The sequence below is a fragment of the Ceratina calcarata genome, unplaced genomic scaffold (genome assembly GCF_001652005.2).
Source record: "Ceratina calcarata isolate Rehan_Ccalc_2016 unplaced genomic scaffold, ASM165200v1 scaffold40.2, whole genome shotgun sequence".
NCBI classification, from domain to species: Eukaryota; Metazoa; Arthropoda; class Insecta; order Hymenoptera; family Apidae; genus Ceratina; species Ceratina calcarata.
In genome coordinates this window covers 497543-520467 of record NW_017163422.1, presented here as the reverse complement: position 1 = coordinate 520467, position 22925 = coordinate 497543, and the positions used below count along the sequence as shown (strand labels likewise).

Below are 22925 nucleotides of genomic sequence, written 5' to 3'. Positions count from 1 at the left end.
GTCGAGAACTTATGTCGTCCCTCGAGTGGAAGGCATTACCACCTTAGATACGCTGTCGCTGATATAGTCGGGCGAATAACGGCCTGTTTTTAATTGCGAAACTAACAAACGTTCGAACGAGCTCGTTCTATGTAATCTATTATTTTCTGCTCGATGCAATTAAAGAATAACAGTATCAGATTTATTAAACTATACATATATGGGAAGGATCATAATTTGTTATACCAGCAATCATTTCTATAATCAAATTACGTTCGGACGATCGATCATTCGCTGATTTGATCAATTCGTAAGAAGTAATATTCGATGTTTAATTCAGTGGCTATTTCGTCATCGAGGAATCTTCTTATCTATTAGAAGGAACGTAGTTGAAGTAGATTAATCCCAGCGTGGGTCAGACGGACGGATATTGGGCTAAACGTCACGCGCATCCCCTGCACGTTGCACGAATATAGTTGATTCACCCCTCGATCCTGGATTGTTTTGATTGACAGGAACAAATACGAGTGACGTGCATCCGTGGGGATATTGCTATCGCGTCTGATCCTTCGGTATCGCGTCCCCTGGTGGCCAGATCAAGTGAAACCTCACTCGGTCGAATATTTTGCGTGTACTTCTCCGTCCTGACATCGACTCCGACAAGTTTTCTTACATTATTGACAGAGGAAATTTCTCATTCTCAATGAAAGCGATTTGAGAATACATTTTTTTTATGTAACTTAGTTTCTGTTAGACGTAGAACTAGTAATTGCGAAGATGACTATTCGGTTTCGGTCGAGTACCGTTTAAATTGTGGTAGTGTCGGGTGTTGCATCCCGATGTGTTCCCATCGGGGGAAAGGCAGTCGCAGGAAACCAGAAACCACAGTTTCTGCTTACATTTTACTGTGAATGCTCTGTTTTCGCGGTCAGGAAGCGGAAGCAGAGCTGTCGGCGCCTTTTTCGTTCCACCTTTCACTGAATCTTGTACGAAGGGGATAATAGTATCGTTCGAATCTAAGATCAAAGTTTTTATTCTATTTTACTTTCAATTTGATCGACTCCCTTATGTCAGACTATGTAATCTAAAGTATCTTAATCGGACTTTCCGTGTTCGCAAGGATTTCAAAAGGCATAGCAAAGTCTCTGTTTACGACCAATTGAATGGATAGTACCGAGTCACGGTGATCGATCTCTCTTTGTTCACTGAACCATGGCTTCCCCGCAACGCCTAGTCATCGTTATTACGATTATTTTCAAATTCGTGCCCATGGGAATCGAACAAAAGGGAAACGAGAGGCAGGTAGCTCCCACTGGAATCGCTGAACAGCGTTTAGCTTGTCGAGCCATCTGTCGTCTTTCAAGAATAAAACCGAAAGTAGAGCCAGGAAATCCTGACGTACTCTCTCCCTTCCTGTACTTCCCTCCCTTTTGTTGGCAACAATCTACCCCGAACTTGACGGCGCGTCTTCTAATAAATTCCGTTTCACAAGTATATCAAATATCTCAGGGGTGGCACGTATCAATCGATTTTATCAATTGTTATCATTTCTATTTTCATGAATTAAGCTTTTTGTATTCTTCCTGCCATCTTTCTTCATTTTTAAAGTACGTTTAATCAAGAATTAAAAAAATTCTTGTAACCATCGTACTCAGGTCCATCACCAATTACTTAGAGTCGCTCCACACTAGTAGAACGTCTCGGACACAGAGAAACCCGCCGGTGAGTTTAACCATTCGCAAGACGGGAAAAAAACAGTCACGCGGGTTTCTTGCAACGTCGCATGGGAGTCGTCGGAAAAATTCTCGTTGGCGGGAAACAACGGAACGCCGGGAATGAAATACCTTTCGGTCGGGGCCGGTGTTTTATTGAGCGCTAAAATTTAACGGCGAACACCGGCCCGTAACTTCCGGCGTTTCGTGGGTTCCCGGACCCCACGCCACGGGTCACAATGAAACCCACCCCCGCGCGGGCACCCGGATAACAATGCCGCGCGGCAGCGCAGCACCCGGTTCCCTGGTAATACCTTGATCCCACAAAAGGTAGCTAAACACGGGCCAGGACGAGCGCACCAGCCCTCCAGCCCTCTAGCCTTCTAGTCCTCGTCCAATTGTACGCGTTCCACGTTCGCAAGCGGATTGACGGTTGGTACGCGACGATAAATCGCGACGGTGATCTGACTTTCTCCGGCCAATCGTGAATGTATGACAATTTGATCCTGGTCGAATACGGGACTCAAATTTTCTATGGGAAATTTTCTGCGATTAGAGTATAGAATTCTACAATCCTCAGTTCTCAATAATTCGATACGAAATAAAGGAAAGAGAGAAGTTATACATTTCGTATGAAAGATACAAATGGCTTTCAAACGACGCAGTCCGAAAATAATACATTTTATCGAAATTAAAAATTCGTCGTCTTAAAAGTATGGACGCCACTGTATATGAAAATCGTAAACGAGAAATTAGAAATATTCCCTGGCAAAAATAATAGTGTAATACCTTTCACATGTCAGACTGGAACAGGCTTGACAGTTTTCATTTCGGCTGCCTCCATTTGGAGCAACATCTGCCTTATTTCTTGGCGCGCATCGATGAACAAGTCGGGTCAAACGACAGCCTAGCAGCTACCGTTCATCACGGTCGCAATTATCTTCTTCCCCTATGTATTTTTCCCTTTGTTGTTCATCTGGTAGCTTCGCTCAAGGAGTGCGGAAAGGTTTTCTGGTTTTCGCCACCAAAAAAGCTCGTACGAATAGCACAATTTCCTAAATTACTGCTCACGCTTCTCGTTAATATTTTATGACGGCAACAAGACATTTCTCAGAGTTCTCATGGTTTCTCCACTAATAATCCCGATACATTTCACTTTCTACTTTATTACAACAAATTAGGGATCCTTTCTATTATTTTTCACAGTAGAAATTGGGTTGCAAATAAATTTTTGTATAATCAGGAAGAAATGTGATATAACGCAAATATTGTAGTGTCATATTTTCAAGCTTGTTATCAAGTTGTACGCTTTAGCTCGTTTAATGAAAAATAGATTCAAATAAAATTTCCATTCTCAAGGATTCCGTGCGACTCGCCGAGCGATTTACAATAACTATTGCACGTCGATCGCTCATAGTGCTCAGCTAGAATCGCCGAGACGATTTGCGCTGTGTCGCGAAAAAGAGGAACGAAGGGGGGGGGGGAAGGAGCTATCGATATTCATCGAACGCGGGGCGACGGGTGACGCGACGAAGCGCAACGACGCGCGCTAGATTGGCCGGCACTTTCAGAGATATGAAATTATTGTCCGGGCCAGCAGCCACCGTCAAAGGATCGACTGACAAGCGATCTCGAACGAGGCACGACAGCTTGACTAATGCGGTTACGTCGCGCCGTGCGTCGGCCCCTCGTGATCTAACCAAATGAAATACTCCCACTCGCAAGAAGCTGATATCACGAAATCAAAGTTCCCTCACCCTCCCCTGCTCGGTTCTCTCCCTTCTTTTTTCTAATGAAGAAATCATCTTTTCTACCGTATCAGCAAGAATTCATCTTCCTTCTTTTACTTGAGAAGGGGAGACTGACTTCGATCTGTTTGTACGCTAGACTTTTGTGTAATTGAATAAATCAATAATGATTCGATCTATCGAGGCCCTTTTGTGCAAACAACGATTTACGCACGTTATGTAAATTATAAATAGAACTTTGTAAATGTTAAGAATTGTATTAAGAAACCCCTTGCTGTTACGAAATCCCTTACTGCCAATTATCTTTTCCGAAAAACAATAACGTATCATTAATCGACCCCACGGGCAGTGTAAGCAGTCAAGGTTCTTAAACTCCACCCTTGCACGTCCCTCGGTCTCGGAACCCTACGATCCCACGACGTCGGTACGTAACACAGGAACAATCGTTGCTACCGTGAAACGAAGCATGCAACGAGCACGCTTTCTTCATCAGGGACGTTCAATTTGAATAGACACGAGCGAGCGCGTAGGTACACGGTCGAGCACGAACACAAGCGAGCGGAGGAAGGAGTCGTTTCGCGCTGGTAACCGTGGTGGATCTTCTTCGCGTAACAAGACACTGCAAAGTAGGAGAGTACATATTGATCTTCCATTTCCTGCGGCGGGAATCCGGGGGCACCGGTGTCTTCTTCGTGAATCGCGATATTCGCCGTACCGTATCCTCCCACGTTGTTCGGCGAACGATGACGACGACAGCCGGGGCCCCCCTTTTCGCCTCGCCTTGGCTCGCCGGGTCTCGATCAGGGCTCTTAACGGAGTCCCACGAGGCAGCGATTACACGAATCGGTGATTCATAATCGTCGTTCGAGCTTCCTTCCTGAATGCAATCACGGCCGCGCGGGGACGTCGTCCGTGAAGAAAAAAGAGAGTCTCGAGAAGCTCGGCTTCCACCGACGGTACTTCGGTGCCGCGCCATTCATGCTCGAAGAAAGTTTTAAGTCTCAACGTAATTGATTAACGGATTAATTTTTATTCGGCTTCGTTCTCGGATCTGCCAAGGATAAATTGAAGGGATTAGTACATGTACTCTGAACGTATTCATTACTTTTTGTTATTCGTCTTAAGGCGCACGTCCTTGAACGAAAGATCTCGGTGAAATTCTTTTCCTTCCGGAACAATGAGACCGTAATGCTTGTACCCATATTTCAATCATGGTACCGTTCGTTACGAGGTTACATAGAAAAATCGTGGACAGGCCGTGTCAACCATTCTCAACGTCCACTGCTGCCGGTTCATTTACTTTCGTATTCACGTTGGCCGCCGCAAAGGGGGAGTCGTATTTCATACAGATACACCTAGCATTAACATCTGGGACATCCAAACAATGAAGGCCTCCGGCCATTCAGACAATAAGACACCTGTATCCGAGCATTCACAATCAGACCGGTCTCTCCCAATGCCAATTCCTTCCTCCGCCACGGTGGAACGAAATCGATAGGCGGTAGGCGTCATCGTTGCTCGCTTATTCATCACTAATGAATGCAATTTATACATCGGCGTATTTTTAAAGATTCCTCGACACGATGTTTCTTTCGCATTTCACTAGGAAATCGCGGCTGAATAATATATTTTTTGTCGAGTCCCCGACCCTGTAAAGAGTGTTCGCCTTTATGAAGTCGGATGCAAGCAACTTTCAAGGCTTTCATTCGATACGCTACATATATGGAACATAGAGCGTGACTCCGAAGCCTTAAAATATCCTCGGTTATAAACTACCGGCGGCGATAAAACTCGTCTTTGTACGCGTCGAGATTTATTGACAAGAGATCATTTACAAGTGATCCTCACGATGCGTTTTTTACATTAACCAAGCATTGCTCTTCTTATAGCTTAATCGCAATAGTTGGCTGATGATTTCTTCTTAATAGCTTGAGAGAATTTAAAGAATTCTACGTTATAATCAGACAATATTAAATAGTTATTATAATTCGTTAATATTTAATACTATATTAAATAGTATATTAATAATATTAGATAGTTATTATAATATTAAAATCGAATAGTTTTCCATACGTGGATAAGATTGTGTAAAAAATTTTTTTAATCAAGATAGTACATGTTGCATATTATTTTTGTTTAACATTCTGTATAATCCTTGACGACAGTTTACCGAAACTTCATGTTTAATTCTCGTATGTCAATTGCCTGGGGGGCTCGAAGCAATGATCGGTAAACCGATACATCGGCAACTGATGGTCGGGACCCTCGTTAAACCGACGATTCATCATTCGTCGTGGAGTCTTTAAGGGCGATTAGGTAGTACGTCGGCGAGCGAAAGGGTCAGGGAGAATGTCCTGTGTCAAAACGGAACGAGCAATGCGTCTTTCACTCACGTTTCTCCGACCAACCCCTTGCATCCAAACTTGGTTAACCCTTTCGGGTAACTGGAACAAGCTAGTCGTGCTTCTTCTCTTTCCGTTCGGCACACGTTCCTGGGATTAGTTTATCACGTGCAGATGAACGCATTTTTATAATAATTACATATACATCGCTCAGAATTCTTCCTAAATTTTTTTAATATTATTTCCGTTAAAATCATATTTCGTTTATATTAAAAAAAACATTTATTTTTTATTTTCAGGTACGTATCCACCGTCGTAATACAAGTGCCGCGTCGCTGACATCTAGAGCGTGCATTAACGTGAGTAGATCAAAGCATAGCAACCTTCCGTGTTTGAAGTTGTCTCTTTTTCGATAATGAAACGGGCGGCGTCGGGCGCGATTGTTTCCCACGCGAGCGTAATCCCGAGGGAGCGTTCCACGGGGCTCGGATGAAATTTCAATTTTCGGCGGACGTTTTCACGAAATCTGCATAACTCGAGGATCCGCGAAACGCGACAGGAAAGGGAAGGACGGCTTTGCGACAGGAGGAAACCGTAAATCTTTTAAGTCCCGGACATTTTTGCTCGGTACGCGGGAGTAAAAAGGAATCGGGGCGGGGGATCAGTCCGCGTGAGTCCGCCGGAGAAACTTTTCTTTCGTGACGCTTGAAACGAACGCTTTCTTGGCTGAAAATTCGAGAGGACATGAATTTCAACGAAAAGGCGGATGGAGGTTTATACTTTAGGAAATTGAAAACAAAAAAGTAGAGAATTCGCTGAAATACCTCGCAGAATAATTTAAGGGATTTTAATACTGCTATTCATTCGATGTAAGGAATTTTATATCTGACACTCGATATTTTATAAGAAGCTAAACATTGTTATTTTATTAGTTTCATGATTTGATTATATTCACTTTGGAACGGTATTCAGGGTAAATAGACGACAGATATCAGGAAGTCGAGGAATGCAGGCACAATTCTTATCCGTTTTGGGGTGATTCTCCCCCTTTCCGAGAGTTCCGTTTCAAATACCGAGAGTTCTCTCAAGAATCTCTCCTCGTTTATCGACGATTTGAAAAAGTTGTAGAGGATACTTAAAACTTCTACGATATTTTAGACACTCTTGTTTATTCGACAAAAAACTGGAGGAATAAGAAATTATTGAACATGATATAAAAAATTTCGTGTATCAATATTTAAACTCTAATCGTTCTACTTGTCTTGGAAACGAGAATATATTGTACTTACAGAGGTACACCCTCTATTTCCGTTTTAACCGCAGAATTAGATTCGATATAATTTACCACCCCCAGATCATAGACGAAAATTGACGGCGAATTATATTTTTAACGAAATATCTAAACCTGTTTTCAACCTTAACTTTTATTTACGTGTTAAATTTATTCGGTCAATTTTTCTTACATAAAGCATAAAGAATAGAATTTTTATAAACTGATCGATTGTTAAAGAAATATCAATGAATATTAAAGAAAATTGTAAAGAAAAAGGAAAACCTGAATCAACGTTTTCATCGTATCCCCGTTGTTAACCGGGGAAAGCGTCGACGGAACGATGGCACCTGTACGGTTTACGGCTTTATGCCTCGACGACAGGCAGCCTCTTCATTTCTATTAGCCTCCCTTCGAGCCGCTTCACCCTTCTATCTCTGGCGAGGCCTTCTCCACGAAGAAGAAGCCCGAGAGAACCCATGACACAAGCTCGAAATCCACCCCTTCGCCCTAAACCGCTCTTCCCTCCACCCCCTCGCTCCCCATCCCTTCCATCGTTCACCCATTGTTCTTCATTCTCCGCCGCCCAGGCTTCGATCTTAAAGCAGCCCTCGTGGTAGAGCCCCTTTCGTGAACGAAATTCTCGCGCGTCTTCGGTCAATTATTCTGCGAGAAGATTCCCGGATCCGGGAAACGATAAATATTTCCCATTCGACGCGACGAGTGGAAGGAACACAAGCCGGGATGTTTCCATCGCCAGTTTCCGGGAGGTTCGTTGCTTTTTATAGGGCGTCGAATAATAGATACGTGTCCCCGAGTTCCGCGTACAAATGCGCTGGCTTCGCGAGGGATTTCGTGAATTAACACCTGTTCTCATGCTACACTAAACTTGAAATTAAGTAACGTATAGCTGTCGATCGGAGAAGGGAAAGTGAAATCAAAACGTAAATTATCTACGTGTACTATGTATAGGTGTATGTATACGTGATACGTTAGACGAGCGCAAGCTATATTTCAGGGTTGTCAGTTTATTCGCGACACCTGCTACACCAAATTCTTCTTATTTCGACGGGTTTCGGTTCGTCTCTCTGCAGCAGTCGTGAGCAGAATCTCCTCTCGGTCCGATGAGATCGATAGCGCCAATAAAATGTCACTTTCGCTGCTATAAATCGAACGGGATATCTTTTATTGCGCCGGATACATTTGCGTGGTAATCACTGACGGATAGAACCGTCATGATCGACGTCCCATTAAACGTCGCGCTCTCCCCTCGGATTTTGTGGCATAAAGGAAAAACTCGGGGAGAAACAAGTTAGGGATTTTTAAATGCCCTTTCCGTGGGAGTAACTTTGGAAGGGGTGTCGTCCGGGGTCTCGGTCGTCGTGAATAAGAAACGACGCGCGAGGCTCTTAAGAAACGCGAAGCGGCGTAACTCATTTAGCTGGATTGATTAAAGCGTTCGTTAAGACTCCGTCGGGGCAGAGGCTTTTAAACGATTAATCGTTAATGGCCCTGTCGCGGCTGCTGTTGTCGTATGACGAGATTGTTAGGCGAACAGTTTTTCCGAGTATATATTTGCATTTGCTAGTATTTAACGTCGTCGGGTCGATAGCCTGTGAAGTTTGTTTGTTTGTTTCGTTGGCTTTTCTACGGTCGAGATAGCCAAGTATCAGTTTTCTGTGTACGAAAATCATCGAGCAAACACCCGTTAAAGACACCGTTTCTACTTTCTGGAACAAAAATAGGTCGGGCAAATGTTGATTTAGTTAATGGCGCACCCGTTTTTGACTTTCGGCCCGTCAACTGTATGTGTAGCGTATACATTTCAGAGAAAGATAATAAAAAAAGTAATGATAGAGTTTGTGACATTGTAAAAAATTGGAGGACATCATGTCAATTATTAATCGATAATAATAATATTTTATTTACTGTTATTTTTTATATACATATATTCCATAAAAAATGCAGTGTGTTCTGTGAATATTTTTCAAATATTGAGTGACATGGAAGTGGAATTTAATACGATGTCACACCATGGGGTATATAAATTAGAATATCTCGGAAGGAAATGTATCGAGAGATGAAAAATCCTTGCCTTGCCATGCTTCCCATCGTTCTTTAATCTTCACATTCGTATTTCCTTTCGTTTGTCTTCTCGAGTTCGAGATTTTCTGAGACCTCGGAGCTTCGTCCTACAGGAAAATCGATTCCCCTGGGATCGCTTTGAAAATGTGGTCGCAAGTTCTTTAGGAAGAGAGACTCCGCTATAAAAGGACTCGTTTATGTTCAGGTTAAAAAATCTTGCGAAGAATATGACGATAAGATTATTATTATAAATTTTGTACTTCTTTTTAAATCAAATTCTGTTTTATATCGTCTAATTTTTTGTGCCTGTGGACAACTCATGGACGTCGAATACTGTTTAGTAATGGCTTTGTCGAACGACAAAAAGGGACGGCATTATTCGCGAAAACAAAACGGCCCTTCAGAAAATGCAGCGTCATTACAAAATAGAGTTTTTCGAGGTATACGAAATTGGTCTTATTATGGAAGGTAATTCGCTCGCAAGAGGTGAATAAAAAACGGCGTCGTTTTCTGCGCGCCGACAACGTATTCGGGGTTTCTATAGATACGGGCGACACAATAAAACGCAGATGCCAAATTCAAGAGAGCCACTTTCGTCGATCTTTATTTTTCTGTTTCGTCTCTTTGTTCCTCGATTCTTTTTCTACTCCAACCCGTACTCGCCCCACCGTCTCCCCCCTCGAGTCTTATCATTCAGACGAGTCAATTTCCGCCATTTCCAAACTGTTCCTGCATTTATCTTTAAAAAAGAAATGCTATCCTGATGATGGTAGCATCTTTTTCTCTCTCTCTAAGAAATCTCTCTCTCTCTTGAAATTGGTGCATTTCATAATTGCTCTCGAAGCAATGTATTTAATCACATAAGAAAGAAAATTAGATTTCTCAGGTTGCCTGCTCGATCTTAAAATGTTATCAACAGTCCTGTCCAGTTTTCTAAATCAAATTATCCGTAACTCGATTCTTCCATAAAAATGTTTAAATTTTTCAAACACATTACCTAGCATTAATTTTTCATTCCCGTTGCGTATTCTAAATTCCACGGCTAAGCTTGCTTTACGTCCTGGTGCGCGTTCTTGCGTATGCTCCGGCTGCATCTTCTCCATTCTCCAATTTCCCCTTTTTTTGCTCCCGCCGCTCGGTCTCGGGTTTCCCGGTTTCTCCACCTTTCATCTTTCTTCTCAATTTCGACGACGCTCTCCCTGGGGATTGAACCACCCCCGCGGGACGCTTCCGAAGTTCCCCGCAACTTCCTTATAAAGCGAAACGTCGTCTGGGAAAGGGTTGATATATTCTACGCGATTTCGTGCGAGAGCCAACGTTTATGGCCGTCGCGGCGACTTGATCATACCGGATTTCCACGTTTCGCCAAACAAACACACACGCGAGCGGATTTCACGATATCGTTGACCGCAAGACCGCTTACATAGATTGGAGAAATCCTTCGCAGCGTTCAGCGTCGTTTCACTTTATTAAATGAAACGAAAGGAAGGAAATTTGAATGATGTTGTTACCGTCTCGGACGATCTAATAGTCACGAGTTATTAGAAAAGGCGAATAGATAGAAATGTTTGATGTATTCGTTTATCTAATTATTCCTTCTAATCTGAACTCGACAGAACGAAACATTAAGGAAGCACCTATAAATAAATCGTCCCGATATGTCTTAATGAAATAACGCCGAATGGCAACGACTTCATAAATAAATGAAACGAATCCTGAGACCGGATTGCGGCGGAGATAAGAACGTGTCGATATATAGATTAGAGCAGGAAGGGAAGGGACGTTATAAGGCTCGTGCCTATAAATTTCGTGCTATTACTTCTGGCAAGTATACGGCTGGGTAATAAAATGCAATATAACACAGCTTGGACGCGTCTACGTGGGATAACTTGCTACACGCCGCGAGCATAGGAGACCACCTATGGAGTGAGTCGGAATTCGCGCAAAGCGGAAATAGTTTTCCCTCCGCGGGAGGGACGGCAGTGCAGAAGTATGCGACGTTTCTTTCGGAAGTTTGTCCCTGTAAAATATCGGAGGGCGAAAGAAACGCGCGGTTGAATGAAATTTATAAAATATTTTCCCCTCGTGACGAGAGAATATATTCTCGGCTTTCAAACTTTCTACCTCAATAAGTAGCCTGTTAAATGCTAATCTCGCTATTTTTGTTACTAATACTTCAGATGATGGTTTTTTATCTAGTAATAATTTTCAAATCGAATATCGTTACGTACGTAAAAAATTATTTGTGTACTTCTGAGAAAGTTAGTTAGATATGGAAACAGGGGTAACAAGTATTGAAACGTGGAGTCGTCTCGTCAAACGCGGGGGTTAACGTGATCGCTAAAATGATTTACAGGGCAATAAACTAACGCCTTGATGCGTCACGGGAGAAAGAAACTGGGTTTGATTTATCCGCGCACTTTCGCGAAGGTATTGGACTTCTGCCAGACCGGAAGGTCCATCTCGGCGGAAATCACGGCCATAATTCAGCGGCGGTCACGGAGCAGGGAGTCGGAGGACCATGAAAACACCCTCCGCCGAGCCGAGAGTGTCCTGCCGGTGGAATTTGCATGAAGCGGACCGCGGTTTTGCAAAATCAATTTGAACTTTTGCGGTTCCACCTCAGCCTCGTTCACCTACACCCGTTCCCGTCTACCCCCGCCGGCTAGTTCCCTCTAACTTTATTACGTCCCGAAGAACGTCTGTTTGCAGAGCTCGGTAATAGAGTCCCTCGGCGCTGAAAGGAAGCCGCTGTCGGAATCGCGTGAAGCGGATTTTTATTCCCTCTATTCTTGGCTATTCTTTCCTCGTCCCTCCTTCTTTTTAAAGGATTCGGCCTCTGTAATTGCTTTTTAACGCGTCCTTTAATGAATTTCGGTGTCATAAAGTTTTATCGCCGTTCATTTTAAATTTCAAATGGAGCTCGGATTCATATTCAGTTTACGGCATTATATTATTTAAAACAGCACTTCTCTCTCGTCTCGTGCAAATTCGTCGTGTAATAAAAATAACGAGTGGCTCGATAGTCGAATGCCGAAAGATCTTAAAAACGATTTGGTACGCGAGCATACCGGAAGTTGTATCCGCGGAACGATCGGGCAGGGTCCCTCGTCCCTGACAGATCCGCGAGGACTTCCGGCCGCTTTGTGCGTGCCGATGCTTTTAAGCAGATGCAGATTTATGCGGGGAGGGAGGTAGACGAATTCCGGGCGCGTAATGGAGAGCACTCGTGGAAAAATCATGCATGGACGGATTCGTTCGTTGACCCCTTTCGCATCATCCCGCTGCTGAGTCTCGACCGTGTAACAGCCCTCGAAGACAAGGTTCCGACGGAGACTTCTAACAGAAAATCGAAGGAGCTCGTGCCCGAATAGCTCTTCAGGTTCTGTTACCCCCTTTCATCTTCTCGTTCTCTCCGCGTGACAAAAATCGATCGAGTCACCATTTCCTTCATGCTCCAACGAACTGATCTTAAATTTTCTTCAATTTTCTATAAGAGAAATGTCTGATTATTTGAGAGTAAGCTAAAACGATTTAAGTTAGCCTGAAATCCTTAGTAATTTATTTATGATCCTGCTAACGAAGCTTGGAACCGATTTCGCAATTGCATGTTAATTAAAGCTCGTAATAAGGCGGGGGAGACACGGAAATCTGGAAGGAACGGTGGACGGAGAACGGAGACGGTGCATTTACATTGTACATTAACGCATCAACAGTTTCAAAGTCTGCAGACGACGCGACGCGACGACTCGATTCGACCGAGACGCGTTTTCTAGCTCGACGGCCAATATACAAGGGCGTTCCTCGTACAAGCTCCTCGCATAATTTTGCCTCAGTATGCGAGAGTCGTGGAAGCCCCAGAGATATCCACGAACTTAATACGCCGCGCGCCCCGGCTTAACTCGTCGCCACCTTTCCGTTCAGGCAGCCTCGGGTCCGTGAGCGAAAATCTCAACAACGTTGAGAATATTGAAATTAATCGAGTTACGAGTTTTCCGATGCTCAAAGAATTCCCAATGATGGAAGGAGAACAGAACTTTTTACTTTAACCAGCAATCGAAATTAGCAGTTATATTTCGTTTCCATAAAGAATAAAAATGAGTAGCGACTATAATAAGAAGATGAACAGAATTCTATATATTTATAATATTCCTAAGGTCTTCTTTGTGAATTGACTATCGTGTTCCAAGGTTAACGGCCTCCTACCAGTGTTTTAAACGTACATCAAGGAAAAGAAAGCGAAGGGAGCAGGGGCGTAACGAACGACAGAGGCCTTTGAAGTATATTGTTTTCCACCTGATTTGTCTTATCCCCCTGCGCGCCCCGGGCCTTTTTCGCCACCTAATTATCGGTTCGAAAAGCTCAGCTGGACGTGAGAACATCTGAAGCCCGTCGCCGTTTCTTCCGTGAGCGTATACGTCCCGTGGAAACACGCGTGGCAACGACGGCGGGACCCCTCCGCCCCCCCTTTCCTGCGAGGTTTTCGACACCCCTGAAAGCGTGTTCTCGTTATACGCGAAGGGGGACGGTTTCGACGCTAATCAGGATCAAAGTTACGTGCCGCGTTGGAAAACGGCAAAGAGGATTTCGATAGGCGGACCCTGTTGGACCTATCGGAACGGTATGGGTACGATACCTCTCTTCTCGTTCGTGACCTTCGTCAAATTGGCTAATCAGTTAATCCTGCCTTTGGTTCAACGCGTATCGTCTCTACTCATAGGGGTTTCAGGATGTTTTCAACTGTTTCTGGATTGATAAAATGAATAGTTCGATCTTAAATGATTTAGAAAAGAGAAAATATTGCTTCGTGAACTTTAAAGAGAGAGACTTTATTCTAAAACAATACGTCACTTTATTCGCTCGAGAGGAACTCGAAAATATAAACGAACAATTAATTAATTACTGAATAACGTTCAAACATGTAGATCGAGAAAAGTGCTGTCGGCATTCAAGTTCACTTAGTTACTTTCTGAAACGATCTGAATGTTGTTCGTCGCGGGTCGACAAGAATGAGAGCACGTGTTGCATTTCGGTCGACGTGGATGCCGGCCGTAACTCGGTCTTGCAAATAGTTTACATGTAAACGAGCTGGGCGTGCTCGTGCATGTGGAGCACGTGCACATTTTAGGGACGCGTCGACTAACTTGGTGCATTTCGAGTAAATTTGGAACAGACGGTAGAGCGTAGCTCCGCCAGCTATTTCAATTATTACCTAAAGTGTGCAGCTCCAGTCAATATTTGCTCGCGAATTTCCTCATAAACTTCAGTTGGAATTTGATATCAAATCTTTGATGGAAGTGACTGATGTCTAGTTTTCAGAGAGCACTTTTTTACCAATCGGGGTCACTGTTTTTTATCTAGATTCCTTGTGTCGTGCATAAAGAAAGGTGACAAAGATAGCGATCGTATGGAAGGCAGTGATTAATATTAATGCGACACGACAGATTCAATTTACGCTTCCGGTTCGCTCTAAATAATAGCCGCGATGTCGCATTGTTCCATGGTCTATAGTGAGAGACTGCTGGCATTGCACGTCGATGGCTATGAAACGATCGGCATTCCACTTGCGCGATGCCATAGTTGTAATAATCGCATTCACAATGCAATTAACATTCAAATTGCGCTCGAGTTGATCAGCCATCTAATAAATAAATTATATAGATCCTCGAAAGCTACCTTTCAGCTACTACGAACCACATTGAAAATTCTAATCTTTTCATTTCCATTTGCAATTATTAAATATTCCCAAGCTCCCCCGGTTTCAATTGCTTCGACGATTAACGATTAATTTCACTTAATTGACGATCGCTTAAAATTACAATGGCCACGTTATCGCGGGAACGCACGTGGAAAACTCGCCTCGGACGAATCGCGAGATTCAGTTAACCGAGTAATAGGTATTCCGTAGGAACGGTTGTAATTACAGCGATTATGGTATCAAAGCAGCAACGTATCTGGAATGCCGATCGCTACGCGGTCCGATTCGAGATTCTGCAGGTCGGGTTTTAGGTTTTAATGCTCGCTGCTCCTCGCCGTTTTAACGCGCGCGGCGATATATCGCCGGTTGACACGTCGCTATAATTTACCGGTGCATGTGCGGAATATTTCTTGGATCCCGGATACCAGAGGAAACGCGAAACAAACCGGCCGCTCGCAGGACTAGCGTTTATCCCGTCTCGGCGCGGCAAAACGATATTTATAACGACGATTCGTTACCGTTCGCGTTGCCTCACCACGCGACAGTACTATTTTATTCGCCTGATCGTCACCACGAAAAATCATTAAGTTAAATGTCGGAAATTGATACGCAGCTTCTTTTACTAGAACGAAACTAAATAACTGTAGGACGTGGGATAATGAAATCAATGATCGGTAGATAATTTCGAATGACGTTTCTCACTGATTTACTATTTATATTGCAGACTGTGTTTGTAAAACAGAAATTTTCAGTGATTAGTATTGCCATTAGCAGAACAAAATTGGTAATAACACACGGAAACTCTTGGTTCGAATGGAAACGCTTGTTGAACACGCGCTCGACGTGATTTTCTTTTATTCCTGACGCTTTGCGCGCGACTCAAAGAGAAAATCCCTCGAACAGCCTTTTACAAGCTCTTGATCGTTCGATTTTCATTAGCTGCGTGCAGCAGGGGTAGCGAAACGAGTTTTGCACCGGCGATTGGGGTTGGTTTTCCACGTCGCGTTGCTTTGGGGTTTTGATCGCCTTCACGAGAGTCGCGCGTGCATTTCCACGCGGAAATTAAAAACGCGTGTCACGGACGTTGCTTTGATTTCACAGTTTCGTGTCCAGGAATACGTGCGATGATTTATTAAAAAATTACACTAAGATCCGTGTTTATAAATTATTATATGATATTTTTATTATAATCGATTAGTTATGATTTTGATTTAAAGTTTTTATTCGAAATTAGTGAAAACTTTATTTATAGATACCATTTATTTAGAAATTTTAACTGCGACGTGATCGAGGATATAAAACATTTAAGGTATTTCATACTACCTGACGCTTTCGGTTCATAAATTATTAAATCCTCTTTCTGGACATTAACCTTCCATTAGATGGTAGCTGGCAACTTGGAGTATTAACAATTTTCCCATCACTTCAATTGGACCGACTAATCATTAGACTTTTTCCAATAAATCAAACGGTTCAGCTCATGAGTGTGCGAAATTCACTTGGAAAAAGGAGAAGGTAACGTTGCTGCACGTTCTATAAAGTAGATCATATCCTTTCGAGCGTATGACAGGGTAATATGAATCTTCATTAGACAAACGTCGAAAGTGACCAAGTTCCACCTCTTGGGATTAATCCAGGTCAGTTTTCTTCCTCCTACGCGAATCTAACTTCTATCTATCACCTGTCGAGTTCAGTTAATCTTCCCAGGGTTTCCAGCAACGTGTATAAATGAATCATAAATCGTGGAAAGTTCATTTAGAGTTATGGGCGTAGCGTTTTGAAGTAAGATGCGAGACAAGTGTCTGTGTGCAAGAAGGAGAGATGATGGAACGACGAGAGGGAAGGGGGGAGGTAGATGTTAACCCGAGGCTGTCGCATTTAGAGGCACGAATGCTTCACACGTATTTCGACACCAAAGACTCGTCTCTCCGTTGTCGTCTTCGGGACATGAGCCCCTCCTTCGCGAGTAAGTGGCTGGCACGGCGGCAAAGGACACCCTCTTGTTTCGGGCTTTTCGCATGCAAAGCGATCATATTTCGCGTTGAAAGTCTATTAAATCTCCCCGCGAATCGCTGCGGTTCGGACCGTTACGATTTATCGCGCTCGCGTTCAGATTTTGGTTCACGTTTTGCAATTACGTTTGATGTTCCTTTTCACCGTCTCTTGATTTAGCTCGTATTACAGATAGAAGGATACCACCGTTTAGACTGCAATTTAAAATTTATTTCTATCTTAAGGATTAGAAAGTCCAACAAATATTTCTATTAAACGTTAATTCTTTTGTATTAAAATTTAATAAGAGAGAGGATCGTAATGAACAGTAGAATGACTAGTAAAACAAGCCTAATTAAAAATATTCGTTGATAAAACAGGCAAAAGTTTTCGTAGCCAGACCTCGACGTTTCGTTTCCGGATTGAAGTTGCGCACCTTTGATTGTCGCCGAAATTGAACAAGCGCGTTAGCGTCAAGCGGCGACGGAGGAGAATGCCGCGACATCGACGTCGCGTTTTCGAGAACATGTACTACGTATGTAGTACGCCTCGACTACGTGTGTTCCTACTTCGCCTCCTGCCCCTTTTCCTTCTCCTCCGGTAAACGCGAAACGATCGTAATTTCGACTAACAGCTGCTCGGGCCGACTCGTCTCAACGAGACACGAAACATCCTTAAATCAAGATCTTGCCTAAACACGGCCGTTTGAATAGTTCGTTCCCGTTGCTCACGGATCTCGAAATAGACGACGCCCTCGAGTATCGAGTTTACTCGCGTTACGTACTGTGTGCGGCTAAAGAATCCTTAATCATAGTGCAGTAGACGTACACGCGGTAATTGCAGTACTGGATACCAGTACGTCTACTCAGAGAGACGTCGACCGGTTGTTTTACAACGTACTGTAAATCTCTTGTTTGCCTGTCTGTCAATCCTAATTTAAGTTAACCAGTTCTCTTAAAACATGCATTAAATGCTCGCTCCATGAACTGAATATGAAAATCTGGACTATAGAGTCAGAATGTATTAAGTCACTCAGATAAATTGGACTGTGTACGTTCCAGCTTCGAGGTCCAGAACTCAGAAGTCTTTTCGTTTTAACATAACCGACCGAGTCTCTGATAAAACCCTTCGGCGGATCGTTTTTACGCGATTTAATCTTTTCTCGGCGAATCAAATAAATTCATTGGATCGATATTAGTATTCCCCGAGGAACGAAAGGGAAAGGAGCGATGGACAAACAGACGGACGAGGGACGGATCCGTTGGCTTTTCTCTCCGGGGCATAAGAAAATCGGCTCGAGCTGTCGCCCCGTAAACGTTCTCGGGATCGAGTTAACCGTCTGATTACTCGAGGGGGACGCGTACCGGGTCCTTACGCCCTTGTTCGCGTTCACCTTACACCCTCTCCTCCTAGCCTGGAAAATGGGCGTTTGCAATTTAACGGAATCTCTGCATATAGAGTGCCCTCATCGTAGCGGTTCTGTACTTTAAATGACGTCCCGGAAGTCCCCGTACTAATTCTATGGGTCTTCGAATGGATGACGCCCCTTCGTCCATCGCGAAGGGCGACCACGAGACAAGGGCTAGTTATACACGAACTCGGGTCGGTCATAATTGCGCCACCCTCCTCTGCGAGATGGACCTTGAAAGACTTACACAAAAGGAAGATGCGCGTCTTCAACCTGTGCGTTCAGGATTCAATGAATTTTTATTAATTGTGAAAGGAACCGCTCTGGAAAAGAATTCTCTTTACTTCGAGTCTGTGACAGAATTCTCGAAAACACCTGCTGTAAAAGTTTACAATAAATTGCAACGATTCTATGATAAAAACGAAACGGGAACGAAGATAACGTTGATTCGTGTTATTTATTAATGCGCACACAATAAAGGATTGGGAATGGAGGGAAATATACGACCTTGAACTCCGATAAAAATTACGAGGGGACAGCCGAGCCTTAAATCTTTTCTTGTTTGTTCTGGCCTGGCTGACTCATAATTATTCACAGCGCGGTGTGCGCCATTAATCCGAGGGAAACCTATACCTTCCCGATAATGTCAACCATGGTCATTCTGGAAACCCTTTAATACAGATTTACAAGTATACGCGAGCTGGCAAGGAAATCCACCCTCGCCTCTTTATACAGGGTGTATTAGGAATTAATCCACTGACGAACTTGTAGTTCCAATTTTAGTTTCAATTAATCGAGTACTTAAGAAATATCTTATTAAAAATTAAGTTAGTACTTCTTTAATACATACATGATTAGGAAAAATTCTACGAACATGAGAAAACACAATAATTATAATCAGCAAACTCTAACCGAGGTCATATATTGCACTTACTTTATTATTCGCAAATATAATTTCCGGGCGTTTTAAACTTTGCACACGACGTCTAGAACGTCCCTGTTGCCTATTAGGCAATAAACTAAAAAGTGTGAGCGCAGCAACTTTTATGTTTGTTCTCTCGTTGAACGCGGTACACCCGATATGATTTCGTTGGTTCGCGACAAACAATAGCCAGGCGTGCTCGTGGAGCGGTAAAACGTGGACGGAGGGCGCGGCGGGGTTTGGTAAAGGGTGAATCGCAGCTACGTGCCCCTGCATACGAATCGTCACCCCACGGCTCGTGGCGGGTTCGCGCGGTACGTCGTCGTCGCCTGTTGGCTGGCGTCGAGGACCCCTGAAACCGTCGCCGTCGCCTCGAATCTAATGGATTGCACCGATACTTATGGTCAAATCGCGGCCAACAGTCCTCCGAGAGGCCGACTACGGTGCCTTGCTCATTAGCATTCCGCTCGAGCACGGCTGAACGAGTGCTTTTGATAATCGGAAATACCCGCTCGAAAGACGTAAATTAGGCGCGTGGGCGGGGACGGGCACTTGGCGTTATTATTGCGCCACGCCGCGCTGCTGGGGTTACCGGGGCGAAAAGTGAAAAGGGAGACTCGACGAGATCCTGAGGACAGCTGGCTTTACGATTAAAACGTGACTTCTCAGGTGTTTCGTGGTTGCAAGAATTTTTCTGACTAATCGGATTTTCTACTACGTCGTGTAGTGAATGTTCGTAAGCAAGATGAAAAAAAATATCGATTACAGTTAAATATAGAATAATTCATTTTTAATTACTATTTTAATTATATTATTGTTATTAGAATTTTATTTAATATACAATAATTCAGTTTTAATTATTTCAAAGTAGCCCAGATAAATTAAGCCTCTTTCGATCGTGAAGCTTTGAAACAGATCAATGAAAACACGAAACTTTACTTTCCTTATTTCTAAAGCGTTTAAGTACGTGAATGAGTGACAAACTCGTTCGACTCGGACAGCAATTTCCACTGAGCCACCGTGTATAATGGCATATTGGCAATTAAATATAAGCTGAAAAATTGGTCGTTAAGTTGAATTCCAAGGCGAAGTTCCAGGCATTCCGGGACGTTATCTCGCGGAACAGTCGTGCCGACGATTGGATTCCAGGATCGGGCATAGATCGGAAGCTTACTGCCGACCGTTTCTCAATTAACTTTTGCGGCTGCGAACGCAACGTAACTGGAAACTTTCCCTGTAACTTTCAGCGGGATATCCCTCCTCCCGTAATTCCTGTTGCTCGAGTTTTAAGCTGCCTTAACAGGGGATTAAACTTCCTCGAGAGATCGCGTAGTACGTGTACTTAGAGATTACTAGAGACATGCAAGACCGATTCGGCCTTCCCGAAACCACGAAATATCGGTTCAACCCGCTTCTCGCGACACAATTTTTTATCTCACGATAATAAATTGAATTGTTTCCGCAATTCATGGAAGTTGAAAAATGCGTCGGCACTCGTATTGTTCTGCATATTCATTCACCTTGTTTACTGTTTGAATAATCACTCATAGAAAGTATATTTTTGTCACAGGAGAGCTTGGAAGAACGAGTTCAAGAATTGGAGCAATTGTTACAAGTGGAACGCCTCGCTGCTCAAAGGGATCGAGCGACGATCACGAAGTTGCAACGACAAATCAACAAGGTTAGTCAAAAAGCGACAGTAACTTTCATTAATCATGCTATTTTTCAATGCTGCATTTACAAGCATCTAACGAACGCTCGTAACTAAGTAGATAACATCATACGTTATTACTTGTATTATAAAAATTAAGTGATTTATCGCGTTTGAGAAAAATTCTCTGTTAATAAATCAGCAGAAGGTGAAAGACGATGGAAAAGAGATTATACAAGGTGAGTCAGTAAGAAATATCATATTGTTCGCTAAGTATTAATTTTCTTACAAAGTCTGGTAGAAATACATTTTAATTTACTGACATAAGAGGCTACATTTATAATGTAATAAATTCATACATAATATATTTTAATAAACTCATTAAACATGTTATTGCATCTTACTGGCTCACCCTGTATGTATAATTCTTGGAATACGTTGCATTTGACGCTGCGTCTCGCGAGCTCCTATCAGATACTAGGATGCCTGGTTTCGCATAACCATAATCATACGTCTCTGCTTTCCCGTGATTTATTCCGTGTTGTGTCATTTCAATAACACCGTCTATTGCCTATAATCGCTTCCGTCTCGGTTATCCAGGCTCGTGAAATCCGTTAATTTATCTCGCCATTCCCCGGATTATCCGAGAAGTCAGTTATTTCCTGATACGCGAGTATCGAGCAATTAACCACGATATTATAGCCAGACACCCACCTGCTGGGTTTTTTTCCAGTGATAAAAACGAAGGCTATATCACTTGATGAATGCAAATAATATCAAAATGAAGTATTGATAGAAATTTTTATACTCGTCATGTTCAGATATTTAAAAAGATAAGCGCTCCGGCGTAAGTCTGAATTAACTGTTGTTATAATGTATGTATTTCACGATGTTTCCATGAGAAACAAGAGAACCAAGAAGTAGCCTAAAATTCCCAACGAGCGGTAAACTAGCTTCATCCCGGAATTACAATTTCTCGGCAAACACGAAGAAGCACCGTCTTGCGAAGACGCATAAATTCCCGGCAGGTCCCAGATAATCCTGTATACTCCATTTTAATCCGCTGGCTGGTCGCAGTTTCTCACATTCGAAACTGTGGCCGAAGGAAACACAGCGTCGTCGCCGTACAACAGCGGAGGGAAAATGATGCACGACGGGAGAGGACCGGGTTCGGTCTGTTTCTGACATGGCCGGCTGCCCTTTTCCCTCCGCGGCGGCCTACCGCCAAACCGTATAAAGTATCGTGACAAAAACAAGCGGGGGCAACGAGTGGAAAAATCGGGAAACGTACACTGGAGCCGGGCGTAATCTCGCGTGATTTACGCGGTTTCCAACGTTCCAGACCTGACTCAGACGCGTTAAAATTATTTATTTCCCATCGATGCTCCGATAAACGATTCTGTGCAAACGCGGGAGATTGATGGTTCCCGCGTCTCGATCAAACAGTAAACGCCGCGAGCTCGTGGAAGGGTTGCCTCGTCGAGATTTATAATCCTTTCCTTCAAAGGGGGCGAATGTACTTTCCGCTATTTATATATACTAGCAAAATTCAATTAGCAAAATCGTTTAATTTTTCAGTACAGTTTGTACGTGAAATGGAGAGACTAATTAATTCAGGATTATTAATAGATGTATAAAAAGTACTGAAATTTCAATGAAATCTTAATTCATACCAGAGCAATTTAAATTATAAAACAGATACAAGGAGGAAAAAATTATGATGGATTCGTGGTCACTGTTCAAGATAAAGAGTAGTACAGAGTCAGTCTAGTCAGATAAAGTTCCGGTTAAATTCCATTTCTCACATCTCATTTCCGATTATCCTTCCCACCTATTCGTCTCCGAACTCGCCTTCGTTTCGCTGCTTTTATAAGTGAAGAGGAAAAAGATCTTCCTAACTGTTCGGTAAGAGAATTTCCTCGCAACTTTTCCGGAGAATTTCGTCCGAGTTATTTGAATTCTCGCGTACTTTTCGACGTGTAGTTACGGAATGGAAAAAAAATTCGGACGATTATCTAAATCTCGTCGAAGTTACTTCAAACCAGTTTACATTCCAAACTTCTTCCAAGAGTTTAAGACATTCATCTCTTAATGTATCCTCTCTTTGAAATATCGTTT

General features: G+C 43.1%; 1 protein-coding gene across 7 annotated transcripts in view; it reads left to right on the top strand.

The window, feature by feature from the left end:
* LOC108626429 (uncharacterized) overlaps positions 1-22925 on the top strand; it is a 238215-nt gene that overhangs the window by 154362 nt on the left and 60928 nt on the right. For 6 of the 7 annotated variants that reach the window (XR_003389391.1, XM_026814823.1, XM_026814821.1 and 3 more), the window contains exons 5-6: positions 6081-6140; positions 20727-20837. Coding sequence is in view for 6 of the 7 variants with exons in the window: in XM_026814823.1 (XP_026670624.1) it covers positions 6081-6140; positions 20727-20837 (171 nt within the window). In the remaining variant the exon portion in view is untranslated. The remainder of the gene's footprint in view (positions 1-6080; positions 6141-20726; positions 20838-22925) is intronic. The other variant, XM_018027081.2, reaches the window with a different exon arrangement.